General features: G+C 35.7%; 1 protein-coding gene across 2 annotated transcripts in view; it reads left to right on the forward strand.

The window, feature by feature from the left end:
* The window catches only part of SamDC (S-adenosylmethionine decarboxylase), a 67012-nt gene that overhangs the window by 40903 nt on the left and 5446 nt on the right, over positions 1–20663 (forward strand). For both annotated transcript variants that reach the window (XM_089646692.1, XM_089646757.1), the window contains exons 3-5: positions 2203–2404; positions 16972–17071; positions 19198–19385. In XM_089646692.1, coding sequence (XP_089502818.1) covers positions 2203–2404; positions 16972–17071; positions 19198–19385 — 490 coding nt within the window. The remainder of the gene's footprint in view (positions 1–2202; positions 2405–16971; positions 17072–19197; positions 19386–20663) is intronic.

Here is a 20663-nt window from a genome sequence, read left to right on the forward strand (position 1 = left end):
ACAAACAGTGTGTGTTGACTGTTGTTGTACTAGCTGCAATGACGTGTCGGGTACGATTACGTTCCGTGACAGTCACGTGACGTACATATTCACTGGCGGCTTGCCAAATTCCAACTAGGTACGCCGACCGACGCGACGCGCCTATTTTTCTGGTCGGTAATACATGACGCTTTTCCGCGATCTTCCAAGCTCACAGCTGACGAGGCACTTTACCGCAATGCGCGGTTCAACTGCAACTTGCAATTTTAATTCATCAAACTTGTAAACACACCTTTGTACTCGGTTTATTTTGGTTACTTGCCATTGCGCTACTCATTTAATTGTCTCGTGTATCCAACTGTGAAGTAATGTTAAATTTTACACGAGCAACCGGAAAACTGCGATGTTTAGAAAAGAATTAATGTTATGCTTCATTGAATAATACTCTTACCCTTTGCATTACGTGGGTCTTATTTATGTGTCAACGTTTAGTCTCGTGTATTTAGTGGTTTAGAGGCGTCAATTATTATGAAACTAGTACTTGAGAAACTGCGCCGCTCAGAAAAAAGATAAACCATTAACACTGTTATCTTCAACTCGATTCACACTTGTACGTGCCTTTTTAATATTTTCCGCACGGTTTGCTATAAACCTTTACTAGTGTAAGTATTTTATCCCGAGGATTTCCCAGTTTTCTTTTATTGAGCCATTTTTTGCGCATCGTGTTGATAAGAATAGTTTGCCACATTCCCTCTGAGTGTTCCAGACGTCATTTGCTCAGTGTTTATGCCAAACATGAGTTTTTTTTTGCATTTGGTGTACCTACTACAAATAATATAATGAGTATTGCAAATATTATTCAGAATCTATACAAATTATTGATAGTCCAGTTAAAAACGTGATTGCTGTAATTAAAAATGAATTAACAGGTTCTCTGATAAACTTAGTAAATTACGAATATATTATCACGCTGTCGGAACATTAACGAAATCCGAATATTTTCGCATATCGTCATGATATACTCTATCGAGGCAAATGCACGTGTTCCAAACATTATTAATGGCTTAAACTGACTACAACGTTATTATGACGTAGAAATCGCTACTGGCGGCGTGACGTCACCAACGCCATATGCACGAACAAAAACGAAAGTTTTGGCGACAAATCAAAAGTGGCATGTTTAAAATCGTTATAAAAATGTATTCCTGAACACATAAAAAATAAAATGCGGTTATTATAGTAATTCTTTTCTTTCATTTTTAACAATACAAAAGCTGTGAAAATACCCTATTTGTGCATTTAGATGATCCCAATGGACATACTTTAGCGGGCCGTTCATATTCGATATTTAGATCGGGAGAGGCTGGTTTGATGAGACCCTTTGTCTCCCTTGACCAATCGCCTTGCGCCGCAGTGGGAGGGATAGATCATTCGTCCGTCTCTCCTGGATACGCTAATCCCTAGATTCCTAACCCACTCCTCATACATTTTTCCTTCAAAGAAGTCCCCCTCCATCCTTTCCTTAAAAACACCTTCCATACAGCATCCCCAAATACGTCACAGGCCCTGAGGGAAATTATTTTCCTCGAGTCTCCTGTACACAGGGTGTATCGGCACGTACCCGACAAACTTTAACCAGCTATTCCTTACCACATTTGGAGTAAAAAATGTTATGGGCACTTTGCTGTCCGGCAACATTTTTTTTAATAAAAAATTTACCATTCATATTTTCACCACATGTCACCACTGTTTTATACTTTGTCACAGTTTGAAAACCCATCTGGCAATATTTTATTCGAGTTTCGTTGAATAATATACGTACGTACCTACATTGGCGCGCTTTTACAATCACAACGAAATGGCATGGCACCATTCGTCTCATTTTTAACTATTATTATTTAGTGTGTATGAAAGAGCCAAGACGCTTTTTGACACACTTGCTAATAACAGCTGTTGAACACGAGAAACAATGCCAATGACAGTGACGGAGTGTGGATTTTTTTATAATTTTTTGTTTTTAATTAAAAAAAAATGTTACCGGACAGCAAAGTGCCCATAACATGTTTTACTCCAAATGTGCTAAGGAAAAGCTGGTTAAAGTTTGTCGGGTACGTGCCGATACACCCTGTATATTCTTATGTAGAACCACTGTGGTGATGAAAAAATGATGCTATTTTTAGTGAGTATGTATATATGTTCAGATAGAGTTTTCATTGTCTCTAGCGAGAGCAGCATGTTCGTGTCTTCTCGGCGCTGGATTCTGAAGACGTGCGGCACGACGACCCCGCTGCTGTGTTTGCGCGGGCTGCAGACGCTGGCAGCGGAGATCGCCGGACACGCGCGCGTCGAGAACGTCTTCTACTCGCGCAAGAACTTCATGCGGCCCCACCTGCAGCAACAGCCGCACCGGGAGTTCTACCAGGAGGTAATTTTATTAGCAAAACCAACACTTTATAAAACACATAATATGCTTTCTCTGGTGTTTCTTCATTATAAGTGATTATAAAAGAAAAATAGTTACAATAGCCTGCCTATGGGGAATGTGGTGGTGGGAGGGAGGGGAAGGAGTTGGATATAGTCTGCAGAGAAATATGTATTGTGCGAACGTCATTTATTAATTTTAGGTTTAAAGTTGTGAGGTGCTAAGTTGAATAAATCGAATTCCCTCTATGAAATAATCTTTAAAATGTATAAAGCGCGGTGAATGAATGTGTTTCGCTTTGAGTTAGTGCTGCATTGAGGTATGTTTTATGTGTGGTTTTGTCTGGTTTGGTGGGCACTCTTACGTGGAACCTAACCTAACCTTTACACTAACCCACGCACACCGTCTGCCTAGACTGTAAACCCTTTACCTAAACGTGTTCAAAAATTAAAAATCCAAAGTTGCCACTAAAATCATGAAAAATCAAATTCTTAATGACCTATACGTATATATGAGACCGGTCGGTGGCCGAGTTGACATATCGCACCTCCGGTGCTAAACTGTCACTTATGCAAATAATGTAATTTTTCAGGAGAAGCGTTTGAAAATTCGACATCCTATTATGATGTATAGTTCTTCTTGTCTAAAAAATGAACTGGTAATTATTTAAACTACAACTTTAAACTTCATATCAAAGTAAAAGCAAACGTCTCACAACTTTGTAATAAAAAAATAAAAACATTTTAAATTTACAACCCTCCCAGAAGTGACGTTATGGCACTAGAAAACAATTTATCAGGCAATTGTGTCATAACAATCAAAACACGATATCATACTTTTATAAAGTTTTATTAATTAAAAAATCAAAGCAGTATAACAAACTTTCTTAATTCTACATATAGAACTTTACTATTAATCAGACTTTTTAATCTCAGTCTTCTTACCATTTTACGAACGGTTTTCAGCGACGTTTCATATTAAATCAGTCATCGGTCACGTATTGTACCTATTTAAATACTATAATTACGGAATAATTTCTTTTACTTATTATTATTATTTTAATTAGCATTAATTTTGTACTAATTGGGTACTCTTAAAAAATCAAAAACCTTTAATTTATTGTTACATTCCCAAGAAAATCAGGGAGTCTTTAACACTGCGGTTTCAATAAACTTGTTTTCCTTGCAAGTGGAAATGTGACTTTATAGAATGTTAGAAGTACAAAAAATGAAATGAGATCATTGTAGAAACTTTCATAGTATCTTGGTATGATATTTGCCTCCACTAATTGCTATAAATCTAATAAATCACGCTTTTTGCGTTCTCTAATTGGTATTTTTGAAGTATATGCTTGCTTGAAGGGAATTTCATCTATTCTTTGGGCGTTGCCTCTACTTCCGCGTAAATTTTTTGAAGTGAAACTTCTTTACGCGCGTCATGCAATTTCTAGGACCGGAGTAAAACCGACTCATGACCGAAACGAAAATGCGGGTACCCCCACCACCGATTAAAGTTCATTTGATCTAGTCAAAGTTTTGAAGTAACATATAAATGCTTCTTAGCTCATCTCGACAACTGGCGTTGGTGGTGTAATGGTCAGCATAGTTGACTTCCAAGCAGTTGATCCGAGTTCGATTCTCGGCCATCGCACATTATTTTTTTGTTTTTAACGCCTTTTTCATTCAATATCTTATTTTTTAGTAGGTCAGAACATTTTTTAAAAGAAAATAATATTGCAAAATAATAAAAACACTTATCTCACTGTGATAAAACATTACTCCGCTAGAGCGCGCTTTGCGTTATTGTGTTGGATTAAAATTATTATCTAATCCGTATATTATGATAATTGTATTACATTTATTTAATTAATTTATTTATTTTGATAATATGTAATAATTTACAGAAAAAAAAATTAAAACTATCTCCCTCTGATAAAATATCCGTTCGCTAGAGCGCACTACGCGATCTTGTGTGGGATTCTATTTCTGTACATTGTACATTATTTTTAAAAATATATTATATTTTGGGTGTGATGTAGGTAACATTATAAAACATAACAAGCTCTCATATTTTCAGAACCTACATAATATAATCAATTTATGCGGCTTTGCTTACAGTTGGTGCTCAGCGTGGTTGGCTTTCAATCGGTTAAGCGAGGTTCGATTCTCGGCTGTGGCATTTTTGAAGTGAAACCTTGTTGAGGTGGGGGAGCCGCTCACGAACGTTCTCTCTCTTCTCTTCTTTCCTCTCTCTCAGACACCAGCGAACTGCGCCACGCCAAGCATCAGCTGAAACTAGAAGTTTCACTTCTGTCTTGCGTAGGCTTGACACACCCACTTTTTTTCCTCTTGGTTGAATTATAGCTTTTGCTTCCTCCCAGTTTTCAGTTTTGTAAGTTGTTCGATATTGGTAATTTTCACAATTCTTTGTGAATTTAATGCATTTAATATCACCAGTTTTGATTACATCTCCGTTTAAATTTTTTGCTATATTGAACTTCATGTTTTCCTCAAGTGACTTCAAATCAAAGAAATCATCGTAATTCATTTCTTTTACCACAAATGGTTTACCAGTCTTCTTCGCCCCACGAATCAGTAAAATGTATTGGTCGGGTACATTAATAGATCCAGCATTTTTTGCTCTTGTTACAGCTTTTTCAATAACCGAATGCGCTACGTCGCCTTCGTTTTGCGTATGACCTCGAATCAAAAAGTTATGTTGAATGGAATTAATGTCAAACTTACTGACTGCATAATAGTACATCGCAAACACAACCCTGTTCTTTTGTTGGCCACAGCAATTGTCCGAGTAAATAATTATATCGCAGCCATGACTTTCAAGTGCAATCTGCTCCGGGTATACACACACGATCCTATTTCTATGGCTCCTCTATTGCCCAAGCCTTCGTGCCAAAAATAACAGGTTGTTTCTTTCTTTTTTGCATTAGACATTGTTAAATTATAACAATTTAGTCTCGATTTGTAGTAAAAAGAGCTTGATTTGCCAACAGGACAGGGTAACACTGCTTGTAAGTCATAGATGAAAACAATTGTGTTGGTGTCAGGTTCATGACACTTTTCATATCCCTGTCTTTATCAAGTCTACGTAAATTTTTTTCTTCCTGATGTAACTTGAACCTGTCATGTAACATTGTCACAATTGTTAATCGAACGAAAACTTTATACCATAAAACATAAGGATTAGGGAAACAATGTCACTACGTACACAAGTATCTTTATTATATCAAGAAAAAAATGTCACAACAAACTTAAGTGTTGTTATTGCTCCAAAATCATAAAAATGAATTGTCACAATTACCTTTGTGGTGTTGTAGCTCCAGGAGACTGCTATTCGTGCGGGGTGCCGCGCGCAACTAACCAATCAAACGTTGTTTCTCCCAGTGGAGGTTAGATTTGCACCAAAACCATAACGACATAACTGCCCTCACGCGGAAATTATACGCACTATACAAGCGACGATGACACACCAAGTAAAGAGGTACATTAGTTATTTTTTCTCATACTCAGATCAATTTTGACAAAACTTGCATAAGTGACAGTTTAGCACCGGAGGTGCGATATTATAAGATAGAACATATTGGTACTAGATATTTTCATAAGATAGAACATATCCGTACTAGTCATTTTCATAAGATAGAACATATCCTTACTAGATATTTTCATAAGATAGAACATATCCGTACTAGATATTTTCATAAGATAGAACATATCCGTACTAGATATTTTCATAAGATAGAACATATCCGTACTAGACATTTTCATAAGATTAAACATATCCTTACTAGATATTTTCATATGATAGTTATCCGTACTAGATATTTTCATAAGATAGAACATATCCGTACTAGACATTTTCATAAGATAGAACATATCCGTACTAGACATTTTCATAAGATAGAACATATCCTTACTAGATATTTTCATAAGATAGAACATATCCTTACTAGATATTTTCATATGATAGATATCCGTACTAGATATTTTCATAAGATAGAACATATCCGTACTAGACATTTTCATAAGACAGAACACATCCTTACTAGATATTTTCATAAGATAGAACATATCTGTACTAGACATTTTCATATGAAATAACATATCCGTACTAGATTTTACCTAACCTTTAGATTAAAAAAATTATTTGTTAATCATTGCGCATTTTATTTGAGGTTATTTTGCCCTCAAATTAAAATTTCAGTTTTGTATGAAAAGACCGCGCAAACTAATAAATGGCTTTACGGTTATCACGACGATAATTGAAATCTAAAAAAAACTTTTATTGTTTTCGTTTTTGTTATGATTGATACCTACGCAAATAACGAAAGGGAAATAATTTCTCGCTAAATTTAACGTACTCTTGACATTTTGGTCTCCCAGAGAGCGTGTCTCTCCCACTTACTTTTAAAACGTTGGAAAGTTGGGTCCAGCTGATTTGCCGGTGTGTAATATCAAATACCCTATAATATTAAAACCCTTAAATGCATACTGTTGTAAAACTGCAACATACCGTTCAAACCACCTTTAACTCTTTGGTGTATACTTAATGCATGCCGTTTTAGAATTATCAAGTTCACGGTAATATATTTTATCGAGTGGCATCACCTTTTTTTCTTTCGCGAATGTCAAATGTCACTTTTTCTTCAACAAAGTGAAGATTCTCGAAAATTGGTTGGAGGTTAGAATTACAGTTTGGTTTTGCTGTTATTATTTTGATTTTCTTAGGTAAGTAGATACAATAATACAATACTTTTATGTAATAACTCGTATTTTTCCGGTACACTTATTAGTTTTGAGAATTTTTTTTAGGTTTTTTATTTTTTTTCATACGTAAATTGTTCATATTATTTTTTATTAAATACATGGTGTTGTAAATTTGCAACAATTTTTTTTTAATAAATATCATTAAAAAATTACAAATAAAATAAATTCTTTATATTTCCTTGCATATGCATGTAAATATCTACAAAATATATTTTTTTCCAGAAAATTTAATAAATCATGCATTTAAGGGTTAATAATGCCTCCAATTTCTGACATTCCCATACATTCTAATGAAGTTTAATATGTAAAAATAAAACTAGAACTAGAACGAATCTTCCACCATTCACTACTGTATACCACAATATTACTGCTAGAAAACTACATTACATCGACTTTATTCGACTCTGTATCTCATTACGGTGCAGAGATATTGCGTTAAGTATTCCTCGGACGTCCCCGACTTCTTCTAGCATTCAAACCAACCAAAAAAACACACAAAAATCAGTACTAATAAGAACAAACTTTGAAATATTCAGCGATATCGGTCGACTACTTTTCGAGTTTTGCGAGCACAAACATACGCAAAACTGAATTTAATGTATTCAATAATACAGAGTTTTCCAATAAGAGGTGTTATTTTGATATTCAATCGTAAAAGATCAATGGTTTCGTTGCTTGTGTGGCACGTAGCGCCGTCTTTTTTAAAGTAAATGTCCAGATCAATACCATCCGATTCTGGCCATAAAAAATCATTAATCATCTCTCGATAGTGCAATCCATTCTATTGCTCCAGCCCCATTTTCGAAAAAGTAAGGTCCAATGACTCCGCCGGACCATAAATCGCACCAAACAGTCACACGTTGAGGATAGAGAGGCTTTTCAACAATAACTCTTGGGTTTTCCGAGCCCCAGATGCGACAATTTTGCTTATTGACGAAGCCACCGAGGTGGAAATGGGCCTCATCACTCAAGATGATTTGCATTTGATTCACTCAAGTGAATTTTAATAATTTCAATGCGTTGTTGAAGCGTGTATCGTTCCATTTTTTATTAATGGCGTAGTTTCTACTTGTCAAATGTCAAAAAATGACAGCTTCAAAAGTAACATCTACCGAAATAGCGGGCTATTCAAAATAACACCTCTTATTGGAAAACCCTGTAGATTGAGAACATCAATATTGACAACGCTTTATAACTTCGACATGACCACAGAATGCAACATGGAAAGAACTCAACTAAGAAAACTTCTTAAAATTGTATCAATTTTATTAAATTTAAAAACAGCGCAAAACACCACCACCAAGAACTAAATAAATTCAATTTGCCGCCATTGAAAGAAATGTCAATATGCTTCAATAGCGCTTCTGGCGACCAGAGTTGTGGATATTGCCATTTTTTCACTGGAGTTGGACTTATTATTAATATTATTCGGTGTTTGGTAATATTCACTGAAAATTCTTTATTGTATGGTAATATTGAATATGTGAACTTTTCTTCGAAGTTCGTCTTTCGATCCTAAATTTCTTTGGCCTGCTGTGTTTTGTTACATTTAATTTAATTTTTGTTACAAGCATATTATATAAATAAAGTTAAATCCTGTAAATATTCGGGTATTATGATTGAAATGTATTGCAGATGTAAGATCCAAAAAAATCTGTGTTTTGAAGTTATGGAGTTACACGGAGAAAACTTACTGATATAAAATATTGCTCATTTATTAAAAATCTGGTCAATTTATTCGTATTTCTGTTAAAAACGGGACTGCAGGCCTTGAATAAATTAGTTGATAGATTTCCACGACTTACACGAATTTAACCACGATCTACACGAATATGTTAAGATGTCGGAACACGTGCTCATAAAAATTTTCGCATTTCGTCATTATATTTATCATCGTAGCTGCATAAACACGTGTTCCGATATATCCTGAATATACTAATATTTGATTAGAGAATGGAAAGTCATCACGTTTTTTAACAGGATTTTAATAAATCAGCAATGCTATTTTGAACATGATTGGATCTAGGAAGATGAATTGTCTTTGTGCTGTAGTAGTCTATAATGTAGTTACTTGGTAGTGTCGCACGTAACATTTTCAATACTTATGACGGGTTGTCTCACAGAATTTGAACGATTCATCAAATTCAATGTTGATTTTCAAGTTCTTTGAAGGTTCTTAACAAGTTCTGTTATTATTTCAGTTTTATGAAACAACTGTTCAATAATGATATAACAACAGACCTTGAATAGAACCTTATCAGAACTTTAATAGAACCTTAACAGAACTTGAAAATGAACATTGAAATTCGATGAATTGTTCAAATTCTATGAAACAACACGTCCTAATTTTTATCAGTATATATTTTTTTATGATAAATTATCATCACAATACACGAATAATTGGACTCTATTCTTTTTTCGTTTCGATTTTTTTTAACAGAATTCCAACGATTTTTTTTTTTTTTAATACTGCTTACGCTATTTGCTGTTTAAAATACGCATTGTTTAGTAAGAAATCTGACAAACAAACTGTATCTAGAGTGCCACTTCACGGTTTGCGTATTTAAGAATATTGACTTGTTGAGTTGCTAAGGCAATTTGAGCCGTGAATTAGAAAATTATTACGTTTTTATGTTTAAGCAAAAAAAATCATTTGATCATAGCGTCAATTCCCAATAGTATGTAGTTATTGAGGTTCAATCACTAAAAAGCCAGATGGAACGTTACTCATTGATATTATGGGTTAGAGTTGACCCAATCAACACAAAATTAAGATATATATACAGTGATGTTCTTGTTGAATGTCACTGAGAATCAGCATTTCGTCTTGGAAACGCGTGCTCATTGTTATCAGCGAGAAAGGGACAACAAATATACGATCATCGAATTTGAATAAAGTGTGTTCAGTTATTAGAAAAGTTTTACGGTGTATTATTTTTCCACTGGAATTTTCTTTTCTGAGAACGAATGACAAATTTTAAACTCGATGCAAGCAATTTGTACTGTTTTCGACATATCATTCGCAGCGAAATTTACAACCACATTGTTAAGTTTATTATGTATATAGATAGCCCTGGAATTTCGTCTATTGATTTTGGGTTGAAGATCAACCTCGGATAACGGTGAAAGTTCTCTAAATGGTATACACATTCTCCTAGAGACCTAGATAACCCTAGTTTTCTCCCGCTAGATGAAAAGTTCTGGCACTTTGCCAGCAAACAAACGCTTATTTATTTCCGACAGATGTAACGTTCCCTAGTTCTGGTAGTCCCAGTACTACGTGGTTCACAAAATCGCGTGTTTGGCGTCGCGATGCTGAGATAACCTTTTAAAAGCCTTAATCGATAATTAGGTCTTCGACGACCACGCCATTTTCACGTGGGGCATATAACAACCTCCGTGGCGTAGAACTTGAAACCATCGAGTTTTAATCAAACCTAGAATTGGTTCCGTAATTGTGTAAATATGTATTTACGCCGATTGTCATCTGTACAAACATCCGTGTCAAATACAGGAGCGTTGCGGACTTTGCGATACTGTCTTTATTGGTACAAGTTTTAATTTGTTTTTCCTTTTAACCTAACATAAGCATTGCGGCTATCACAAATCTATTATCTACTAAGAGTTCCATTCTCGTATTCTTTTTACTCATTTACACATTTTTCTGATTTTGGGTTATAGTAGGATAGGTTAGGTTGGGTTATTATAGGTTAGGTTGGGTTATTATAGGTTAGGTATGGTTTGGTTGGGTTATTATATGTTAGATTAGGATAGGTTAGGTTAGGTTGGGTTGGGGTATTATGTGTTAGGTCAGGTTGGGTTATTACAGGTGAGTTTAGGATGACAAAGGATTTCGCCTAACAATGAAGGGGTGCGTGGCCAGCGATCTCGAATAACTGTCTATTACGCCGATTATGTATTTCATGTTTTCTACACTGCCTACAAACAAACGCGAATTATGCGGTGTTCTGTCAAAATGGTGTATCGTATGGCAAATTTTCTCGTAAGTTATTACTTACGTAAATAATATTAAATATCAATATTTTTCAAAATCATAAATGCAAAAACTTGTTGTTTATTGTTATTGTTGATAAAATGATTGTTTTTTTAAATGCGTATTAAAAACGGCAGTTGTAGGTAAGTAATTACCCCAATTTGTTCTAGAGTGCGTTTTGGCATTTGATTCAAATTCAACCCTTGACATACAAATGTTCAAAATAATATACTCTTCGATGCCGACTGAAATGAATTTCATCGGTGTCCTGAAAGAAATAAACGTAAATAAACCACTCACGAAATAGGAAAATTGCTACAAAATTCAATCAATTAAATTAATTCGAATGAATTTTAAACATTTTTCAAATGATCGATCGTTTAAAAATTGACATCTCGTTTACCGCCATCGTTAAATGGGACTTACTTTCATCAATTCCAGGAGGGTTCGGCGTATTGATCGTCTCTTATTATTTACTAGCTGTACCCCGCCACGCGTTGCTGTGGCTCAGTCTGTCTGTGCAGATAGAGAAAAAATAGTGTGTGTTGCTTTTGCGTCCAGTTTTTACCAGTCGCAGGCAATGAACAAAATACCCTAAGAGGTCACATGTGACATTTATATAATACAGGTATATAAAAACACACGTATCAGAATGCAACGTTTTGTCAAAATTTCAAAACAATCAGTGAAGAACTTTTCGAGTTTTAAGATTTAGAACAAACAAAGCATTTTTATTTATATAGATTGCGCACCAACGAGTCAGTACCTACCATCATAAAATAAGCTCGCCCTGTTGCATCTGACGCGCAATATCCCTCACGATAGTGCCATCAGGGATTGAACAGTAGTTCCTGGTACATCCGGGATTTGCTCTATTGATTTTACATGCACCGGGGGTAGAATAGTGCAGGTGGGGTAGGAATCCACCCGCCCGGTCCTACTAAATACCTGCCACCCGTCACCACCCGGTGGCCTTGCTGGGCTATGCAGCAGGTGTGAATAATCGCATCGCTGACCTACGGCAACACTTAGTTAGACTTGCTCGTCAATTGATTCAATGAAAGTTTTACTGCAACACGTTTTACTGATGTGGCTTTGGTAATAAATTAATTCGAATCCATTTTTAAAAGCTCTTTTGGTCAATAGTCACATTCACAAGCTTTCATTAAATCGTGTTTTTATACTATGTAGTTTAATTAGTATTCTTATGCAAATCTGCCCGGCGGAAACTGGTGCACGGAGTAAAATGAGTATTGCTGATATATTAAAAATTATTCTAATCCGGTTAAAAACGGGATTGCAGACTGTTTCCTGATTAACTTTTAGTAAAATCCTCATAATATACATGTATAATGACGAAATGCGAAAATATAATGATTTTTATGAACGTTTACGTATTCTTCCGACATTGTGATAATAGATTACTCTTTTACTAAAAGTTTAATAGGAAACCTATCAATTCCTTCGTTAAGGTCCTGCAATCCCGTTTTAACCGGATTACGAATAAATTGAAGAGATTCTTAATATATTATTTTATTTATTGTTTATTTATTATTTATATTTTTAAGAACGATTTATTTATTCTTTTTTGTGTGTATTACAGATTTATTTAGTCTTATTATAATAAACATGTACCTAGATAGCCACACCGGTCCAAATTGAAGTTGCGGTGGTTACCTAGAGTAGGATCACATGAATCCAAATCAGATGTCATTCTATTTATCGTAGCCAGTGGTGTGGACTCCAATGACGTCAGAAGTCGTCCGGTAAGACACGGGACGTTTAGACGTGGTTATTTAATCATTTTGTCTGAAAAGCCGTCTTATGGAATTAGAATTTTTAGGCGAATCATCCTCTGTCTACCCCTGCAGCGAAATGGTGTGATGGTCAATTAGTTCTACGTATAATCTTATATAATAAAACTCTCCCAGTGGGAGTTTGTTGAACCATAAATAGTTTTACATATATAATATTTATTTATTTATTTATTTATTTTTTCATGTTCTCCATGAAACGGTTATACACCAATATATCATGGAGAAGATTACAAATTAAAAGGTTTACACAGGCAGTTTTACTATTTTGTCACATGCGTTATAAGATAGTTACTGAATTGTCTGTAGGTGACATTGAAAATGTCGAGGTCTAATGCAGAATCGTTAAGTAGTTGAGTCGCTCTGTTTATTGGCGCGTTCTGATAGGCAGAAGTCCTCGCTTTCGGAGCATATAAGAGTGCATGGGATCTCCCTCGAGTATAATTGTTAGGGACATAAAAGTTAACCTCTTTCAACATAGGCGGATTATGTATTGTACCAGAGATTAACTTAAAAAAAAGTGGGTGTGTCAAGCCTACGCAAGACAGAAGTGAAACTTCTAGTATTCCTCTCTCTCTATTTTCATTTCATCATCTCTATTTTCTCTCTTAGGTTAGTTTGAAAATTAGAGGTTAAATAATTCAACGACGAAGCATGGATTTGATAGGATATTTCCTCTTGTGCCACTGATGTGTTCATCACCTCTATCTCGTCACTACTCATTTTTAACACTGAAATTCTGTACCAAACCGTATGAACCACAATCAATTACGTATTTCACTCGTATTACACTCTCGACGCAGTATACTAACCAAGCAGCTGATGCTTGGCGTGGCGCAGTTCGCTGGTGTCTGAGAGAGAGGAAAGAAGAGAAGAGAGAGAACGTTCGTGAGCGGCTCCCCCACCTCAACAAGCGCATATGGTGAGAGAGGGACAGTGAACGGTGAGCGGTGGTGGGGGTACCCGCATTTTCGTGTCGATCCTGACTCGGTTTTACTCCGTCCCCGATTACGCGCCTAAAGAAGTTTCACTTCAAAAAGTGTTTGCCTAAAAATATTTTTCTGCGGGCTTCTAATGTATTGAAATCGAGCATTCCTGTTAAGAACAAGGATGGATACAGGAATGGATAGTATGTATATTCCCTCATATACAGGTAACGCATAAACCTTTTTTGTACTTTTTCTATTTCTAAGATATGGTTTTGTTCAGAAGGGGCCCAAATAATGGAACTGTATTCCAGGATACTGCGGACAAGCGCTTCATATGTTCTCCGTATTGCAATTCCATTAGTAAATGATCTCGCATTACGAAGAACAAATCCGAGCATTTTGTTGGCGCGGGATACAATGTCATATATGTGGGATTTGAAAGAGAGATTTGCTTCGAAGATCACCCCAAGGTCACGAATCTCGTTTTTGCGTGTTAATATATTTTTATTAATGTGATAAGGGAATAGAAATGTATCTTTGGATCTTGTAAATGTAACTACACTGCATTTATGGATGCTGAATTGTAATTTATTTAATTCCGACCATTTGACAAGAGAATCAAGATCATTCTGCAGAAGAATGGAATCGATATAACTTTTGATAGCTCTGAAAAGTTTGATATCGTCAGCAAAGAGTAGATATTTTGAGCGGTTAATGGTCTTGCCTATATCATTAATGAATAAAAGAAAGAGGAGGGGTCCTAGATTCGATCCCTGGGGAATCCCGGATATATAATAGGTCCCGGGGCAAGGCAAGGGTCCTGGATTCGTGTCCTAGATGTGACCGTATCCTTTTCTGATTTTTCTGTTTCAGATTTTCGTTTAGAAATCGCTAATATTGTCTTCAATAATTAATTATATAATATGTATTTACCTATTCATAATATCATTGTTGTTCTTTGGAATACATACCTTATTCTACAGCGTTTGTTTGACATTCGACAGTATATTCAATGTATTATCAACTGTGGAATTTATTTATATTCTTGTCGTTATTAATAAACCAATAAATATGTAATGCTCCCCGCGAGGACAAGCAGCATGTGACGATGTAACACGCGATACTATTTTATTTGGGTTTGGCGTTGTATTAGCTACCGGGTATTATTATTAGTTTACGGAAAGTTCATGCGACCCAATTAATTTCGACAATCCCAGGAATTAAATAGGTTCGGCAAGAAATATTCTCGCATTCTAATTGACGACTCATTCCCTAGTTTTAATTACCTGGCATTACTGTGATGATTTTGATGTTGCTGTTTTCGAAAATATTTGTTGTCTCTATTTTATTTCATGCTATGATTTCATGTGATACCGCTCTAGGGTACCTACTGTCCAGTTTCAGATGAACTATTTTTTTTATTTTTATTTATTAATCTTAAGTTAGCTCACATCTTCGTGTGTGCTAATAGTTTTATAAACATATAAACATGTACATTGTTATGGCATCCACAGTTTGGGGAATTTTGTGAGACTGAATGGAGTGGAAGAGAAAGAAAGTAATATTATGATAATATCGACTCCTGTGGTAAACCAGCAAATTATTACGGTAATTTCTTGCCGGCAAGGTATTGCCGTCAAGATTTCCGTATTGTCGGTCAAGTCGGCACGTTCCTTTTCTAGATTGAAATCGAATAACGAAACGCATAAGAAGAGAATAGTCACAACGAATATGTGCGAATGAATAAAATAGCTACAAATAACATCATTCATAGCGAAATGGAACGGAACGCATTAGAAAGAGATAACCAGTCAAATAATATACGTACGGGGTAAACAGCTATATTATTATGAACGCCCCTCGTTTCTGTGCGCGTTCCTCGCGACACCAGTTGCGGCCCACTGACGGGCGAGCGCGTCCGCGGCAAGCATGACGTCAAAGGCGAGTGACAACTGACAAGCATTTTTGTATGAATCTCTGCCAGATCAATCGCTTGACGTCGTGCCCAGATTGCTCACCGTGGACATGCTCGCTCGTCAGTGGGCCGCTTTTCCACTACTCGACGAACAAACAGGGTAGTATAATACGACGTACGTACTGTCACTAGGTTGTCCTTCATCCTCTTATGTGTTTCTGCGTTCGCTATTTCACTTTATTTTATTTGACGTTTAACGTTTTCGGACAGCAAAAATCTTTGTGAATAATTGCATTTATTGAAATAATAAGTGTACATGCGAATGGAAAGATACTCCATCTAATTTTGTTTTTGCTTAAAAATTATTTGTACCCATCTCAAAAGCACAGGAAAGCATTTTTACAAAAAAGAGCAAATAGCGACATGTTTGTAGCAGTCAGTGACAGCTGTCTGACCGACGGGCTTATGTGCGAAACTCATAAGGCAGTAAATCGCAAGTTTGTTCACTAGACCTAGTTCAGTGAAATCACACGCGTTGTCTCAGTAACCTATCTTTCCTGGGTTAATCTACCCTTTTAATTGATCTAAGATTATTTTGGAGGTTTTGCCTCCAAGTTTATACACGTTTTGTGGAGTTATTGCAGCAGATCATCGATGTTTGTATACCTCTAGGTAGGAGCTCGTTTTTTGTGTTGTGAATTTAATACATTACGGCAACATTGACGGCCAATACATTGCCCGGCAATGGCACCAGCACCTTTAGAATAACATGGTTCCATCTGACAATGCAATGTTTTGGAATAATTAACTACCTTCCTCTCTCTAAAGACCGTTATACCAAAGGATTACTGTGTCAAATCTACAAATAATTTAGTAATTCGAGTTAAGTGGTAAATTTCAAATTGCCGCTAACGTTTCAAATAGTAACCTAAATTTCTATGATGAAATAATCGATATTTTCCAATTGGACCTATAGAAGGATTCTTATTGGCGTTGTTTTTCATTTCCGGCAATATTCCGTACCTGACTGACAATATTTGTGCTAGATTCTGACAAGAACATTATTGTACATTCCAGTCCTCGATCTCCATGAATAGCTTGAAAGTGGCTGTGAAACTAACGCTTTGGTATTTTTAGGTGGAACTTCTGGACACATTCTTTGAGGACGGCTCTGCATATGTTTTGGGGCCAGAGGATAAAGACTGCTGGTATTTGTACACGCTGCTGCCTGTCGAAGGTAACCCTTATTATTTTACGTTATGTGTGCAAGAGAGACAGACAGACGCACATACATACATGCATACATACATACATACATACAGAGTCATTGGGATTATGGCACTCCCAATTGAGGCATGCAAAAATGGGAAATTAATTAATGCTAATATATTTTGAATTTTGAAAAAATCGATCATTTCGAAATGTATACCAATCACTCTTGCATGGATTCCGGAAATTCCATTCTTCATTATCAAGGCTAAATTCGTGGGTAATTCCCAAAATTGCGGGAAATTTCTAAGAATTTAAACTGATTGGGTATTTTGTGGGGAAAATCCTTGGTGTGGGGAAAAAGGGGGGATTCCACAATATGAGAACTGAAGTAACCAATACCGATTAAAAGGCCATTTCTTGATTATTCAACTATATTGAAAACAATATTTACAATAAATTACAAGTCGGAGAATGATTCCTTTTGCAGCAATTTTTCAAACAAATTTCTATTTTTTAAGCCTTAACGAATGAGAAAATCCGAAAATGACTGAATAATTAAAAATAACTGCTAATTTCATTAGAATTGTTTCATTTTGTATGTAAATGAACTTGTGGAGTATTGTTAAAATTACAGCATTTATTTGGGGTATTTTAGAACTTATTCATGACTAATCGTGATTATAATACTTATTCCTTCATCGCCTATAGGTAAATAATAATTTAGTATTAAATTATCACATATTATTGTATTCCCAGAACCAATATCAATCAATCATTGCCACACATGTTTCTTTGTATTGCGTATTATTACGAAATAAAACATGGTGTCTGCTATCTACTAATTCAGTTAATATGCAGTTCCATTAAATGTCTATTACTCCCACTTATGTCAGGTTTTCCGTAGTTTTAGACTACATTTCCAATATTTGTACAACAAACGTTATGATGTCAACATTGTGTAAGGTTTAAATATAGACCTAATCATTTGTTGTACAATATTTAATGTATCAAGTAATCAACATTGAACCTGAGGTGAGTGTTCCTATTAGTTTAAAAAACTCAATAATGCTTTATCTTGTGTTGTATTATTACTGTCGCGACGACACGTTTATTTTAATCAATTCAGCGGAATAATAAGAAGGAACATAATATAATATTTGGATCAATGCATTTTCTGTTCAATGACACTTCAATAATGGAATTGACATCATAATTTGTATTCATTTGCTCCCTATTTAAGTCTATTTTTGTTCTAATTTGATAAGACGTCTATAATAATACTTGAGGTCACGTCAAATTGCAATATTCTGCACTTTGTAAACAAATCTAAATAATTTTATATATCAATTAGAAAATCTTCTGGCTGCTACTCTATTCTTTAGTTCCTTGTGCGCTTATTGGACTCCAACCATCGCTTTGATTTAACAATATGTACTCCTTTGTCCTGCAGGCTTATTCATTGAAGCCTCTATCGGTCTGCGGTCAGCTCACTTTAGCATCCTTGGTAAATGCCCTACCCAGGGCAGTCTTCCAAGTATGTAAATACAAGGCTAGTGTATTCATTTCCAATGAAAGCACTATTAAAACATGCCTCTGTTTATATTATCTAAGACTTTCAACGACAATAATCCTGCCAAAATTATGCAATACTAGTGGAGCCTGCAATGCTTCGCCATTGTTAATGTCTTTCTCGGATATCTCTGACTTCTTCCACCATTCACTACTGTATACCGCAGTGTTACTGTTAAAAAACTACATTACATTGACTTTAATTCCACTCCGTATCTCATTCCAGTGCAGAGATATTGCGTTAAGTATTCCTCGGGCGTCCCCGACTTCTTCTACAATTCAAACTACTCTCTAAATACTCCTGGCACTAATAAGAACAAACTTTGAAATTTTCAGCGATATCGGTCCACTACTTTTCGAGTTTTGCGATCACAAACATACACAGGCTGAATTTTTATATATATTATTAAGAAGATTAGACCATGATTATCACATTGAACATGAGAAAAGTTTGTTGAAACTTTGAAGACCATTTAATTAGTTTAATTAGATTAAAAAAAAAAATTTTTGATGATTTTTATAGCACCGATTTTGTGAAAAATCACCTCAATATTTAGTTCACCACGTCATCTGTTATTTCAGGCACAGTGGGTGCACTGGTGAAGGAAGAAAAGGAGGACCGGGCACGGCTGGCTCTCTGCGGCCCCGGCACCGCCAAGTCCACCCCGGAGCCCGACCAGACAATGGAGATGCTCATGTCGGACCTGGACCCCGACATCATGGCCATCTTCACCAAGCAGCATTCCAAGGATGCCGCAGAGGCCACGCTGGTATGGGGAAATACATCACTTTTTGATCAATTAATCACCTTTTTACAGATGAATCCACTTGTCAGCAATTAATCACCATTTCAACAAACAAACAAATTCTTCTTGGTGCTGTGTTGGAGTTCTACGGAGTTCCAACTTCTGCATCAGTGTTTGATATACTAATAATCTAAGCTCTTAGACCCCGATTGAAAATTACCTCAAAATTAAAAATAAAAATTTCGGTGGGGTTCGGTCTACAACTGGGATTTGCTTTGATTTTCAAAATTGTAACTGATTGTGGGAACGATTCAGACAGGCGAAAATTAGGTAACAAAATTAATTAATATTTCTATATTTGAAATTCTGTATTTTGTTGCTTAAATGTTTGGAAAGTGTCACAATTTTTCAAGTTTGAGGCAAATATTTTTTAATGAATACTTTCAGCTTACCCAAATCCTAGAATTATAATATCTCGTGATATTTCACAGGTCTGGCTGTCTTACATAAAATCCAGCTTACAGATGTTATTCTACAGGACACCCAAAGGCTTCGGGCCCTCTTCTATAAGTGTAACCTGTGGGCCAAAGTGAATTATACTTCCGGCACTGGGTATGAAGGTTAATTAGTTAGCTCTTCCACGATTGTTGGCAACCATCCTGCAGAGCGCCTTCTGATCATATCTTGAACACCTTAAACCTAACCTAACCTTACCATTTTATTATTCTTTTAAAACCACATATTTTTACACAAGTGCCGATGGGTAATTTGCATCTCTTTCCTGCTTAGAGCAACAAGAATAAAAGTTTAGTTTGTCAATTTCTGAATATAATGTGCACAGTAAAGTTCCTTCATAACAACATCGTTGTGACAATAAATTATTGTATTATAAGGCAATGGCCTAACGAAAAGTTCCCAACCGGTCGATGGCGGAGAAAAATTTGTTCGATCCCAATAATTACGATTGTGAATTTGAATAATTATTATTATTTTTTATATTTTATATTTACATCCATGATGATAATATTTATATTCTGATTGCCGGACAAACTGCTTTTGCTAGATTTGTGCGATCTGTATGAAGAGGTTTAATGTACAAAGTTTTGAAAAACAACAAAAGGCAACGGCAAAAATTCTTGTAGGTTTGTTTTTAGAAGTCGATCCCCATGAAAATTGTATAAACAGTAGCTCTGAACCCTTTAAGAGTTGGGTTAATATAACAATGTGCATTTTGGGAGGCGGGTTTGGGCACCGACGCCTCGGGAACCATCTATTGGGTAACCAATACCTCTGCCATAGATC

Source organism: Hesperophylax consimilis, chromosome 1, assembly GCF_061612785.1.
Source record: "Hesperophylax consimilis isolate HC1 chromosome 1, BYU_Hcon_1.0, whole genome shotgun sequence".
NCBI classification, from domain to species: domain Eukaryota; kingdom Metazoa; phylum Arthropoda; class Insecta; order Trichoptera; family Limnephilidae; genus Hesperophylax; species Hesperophylax consimilis.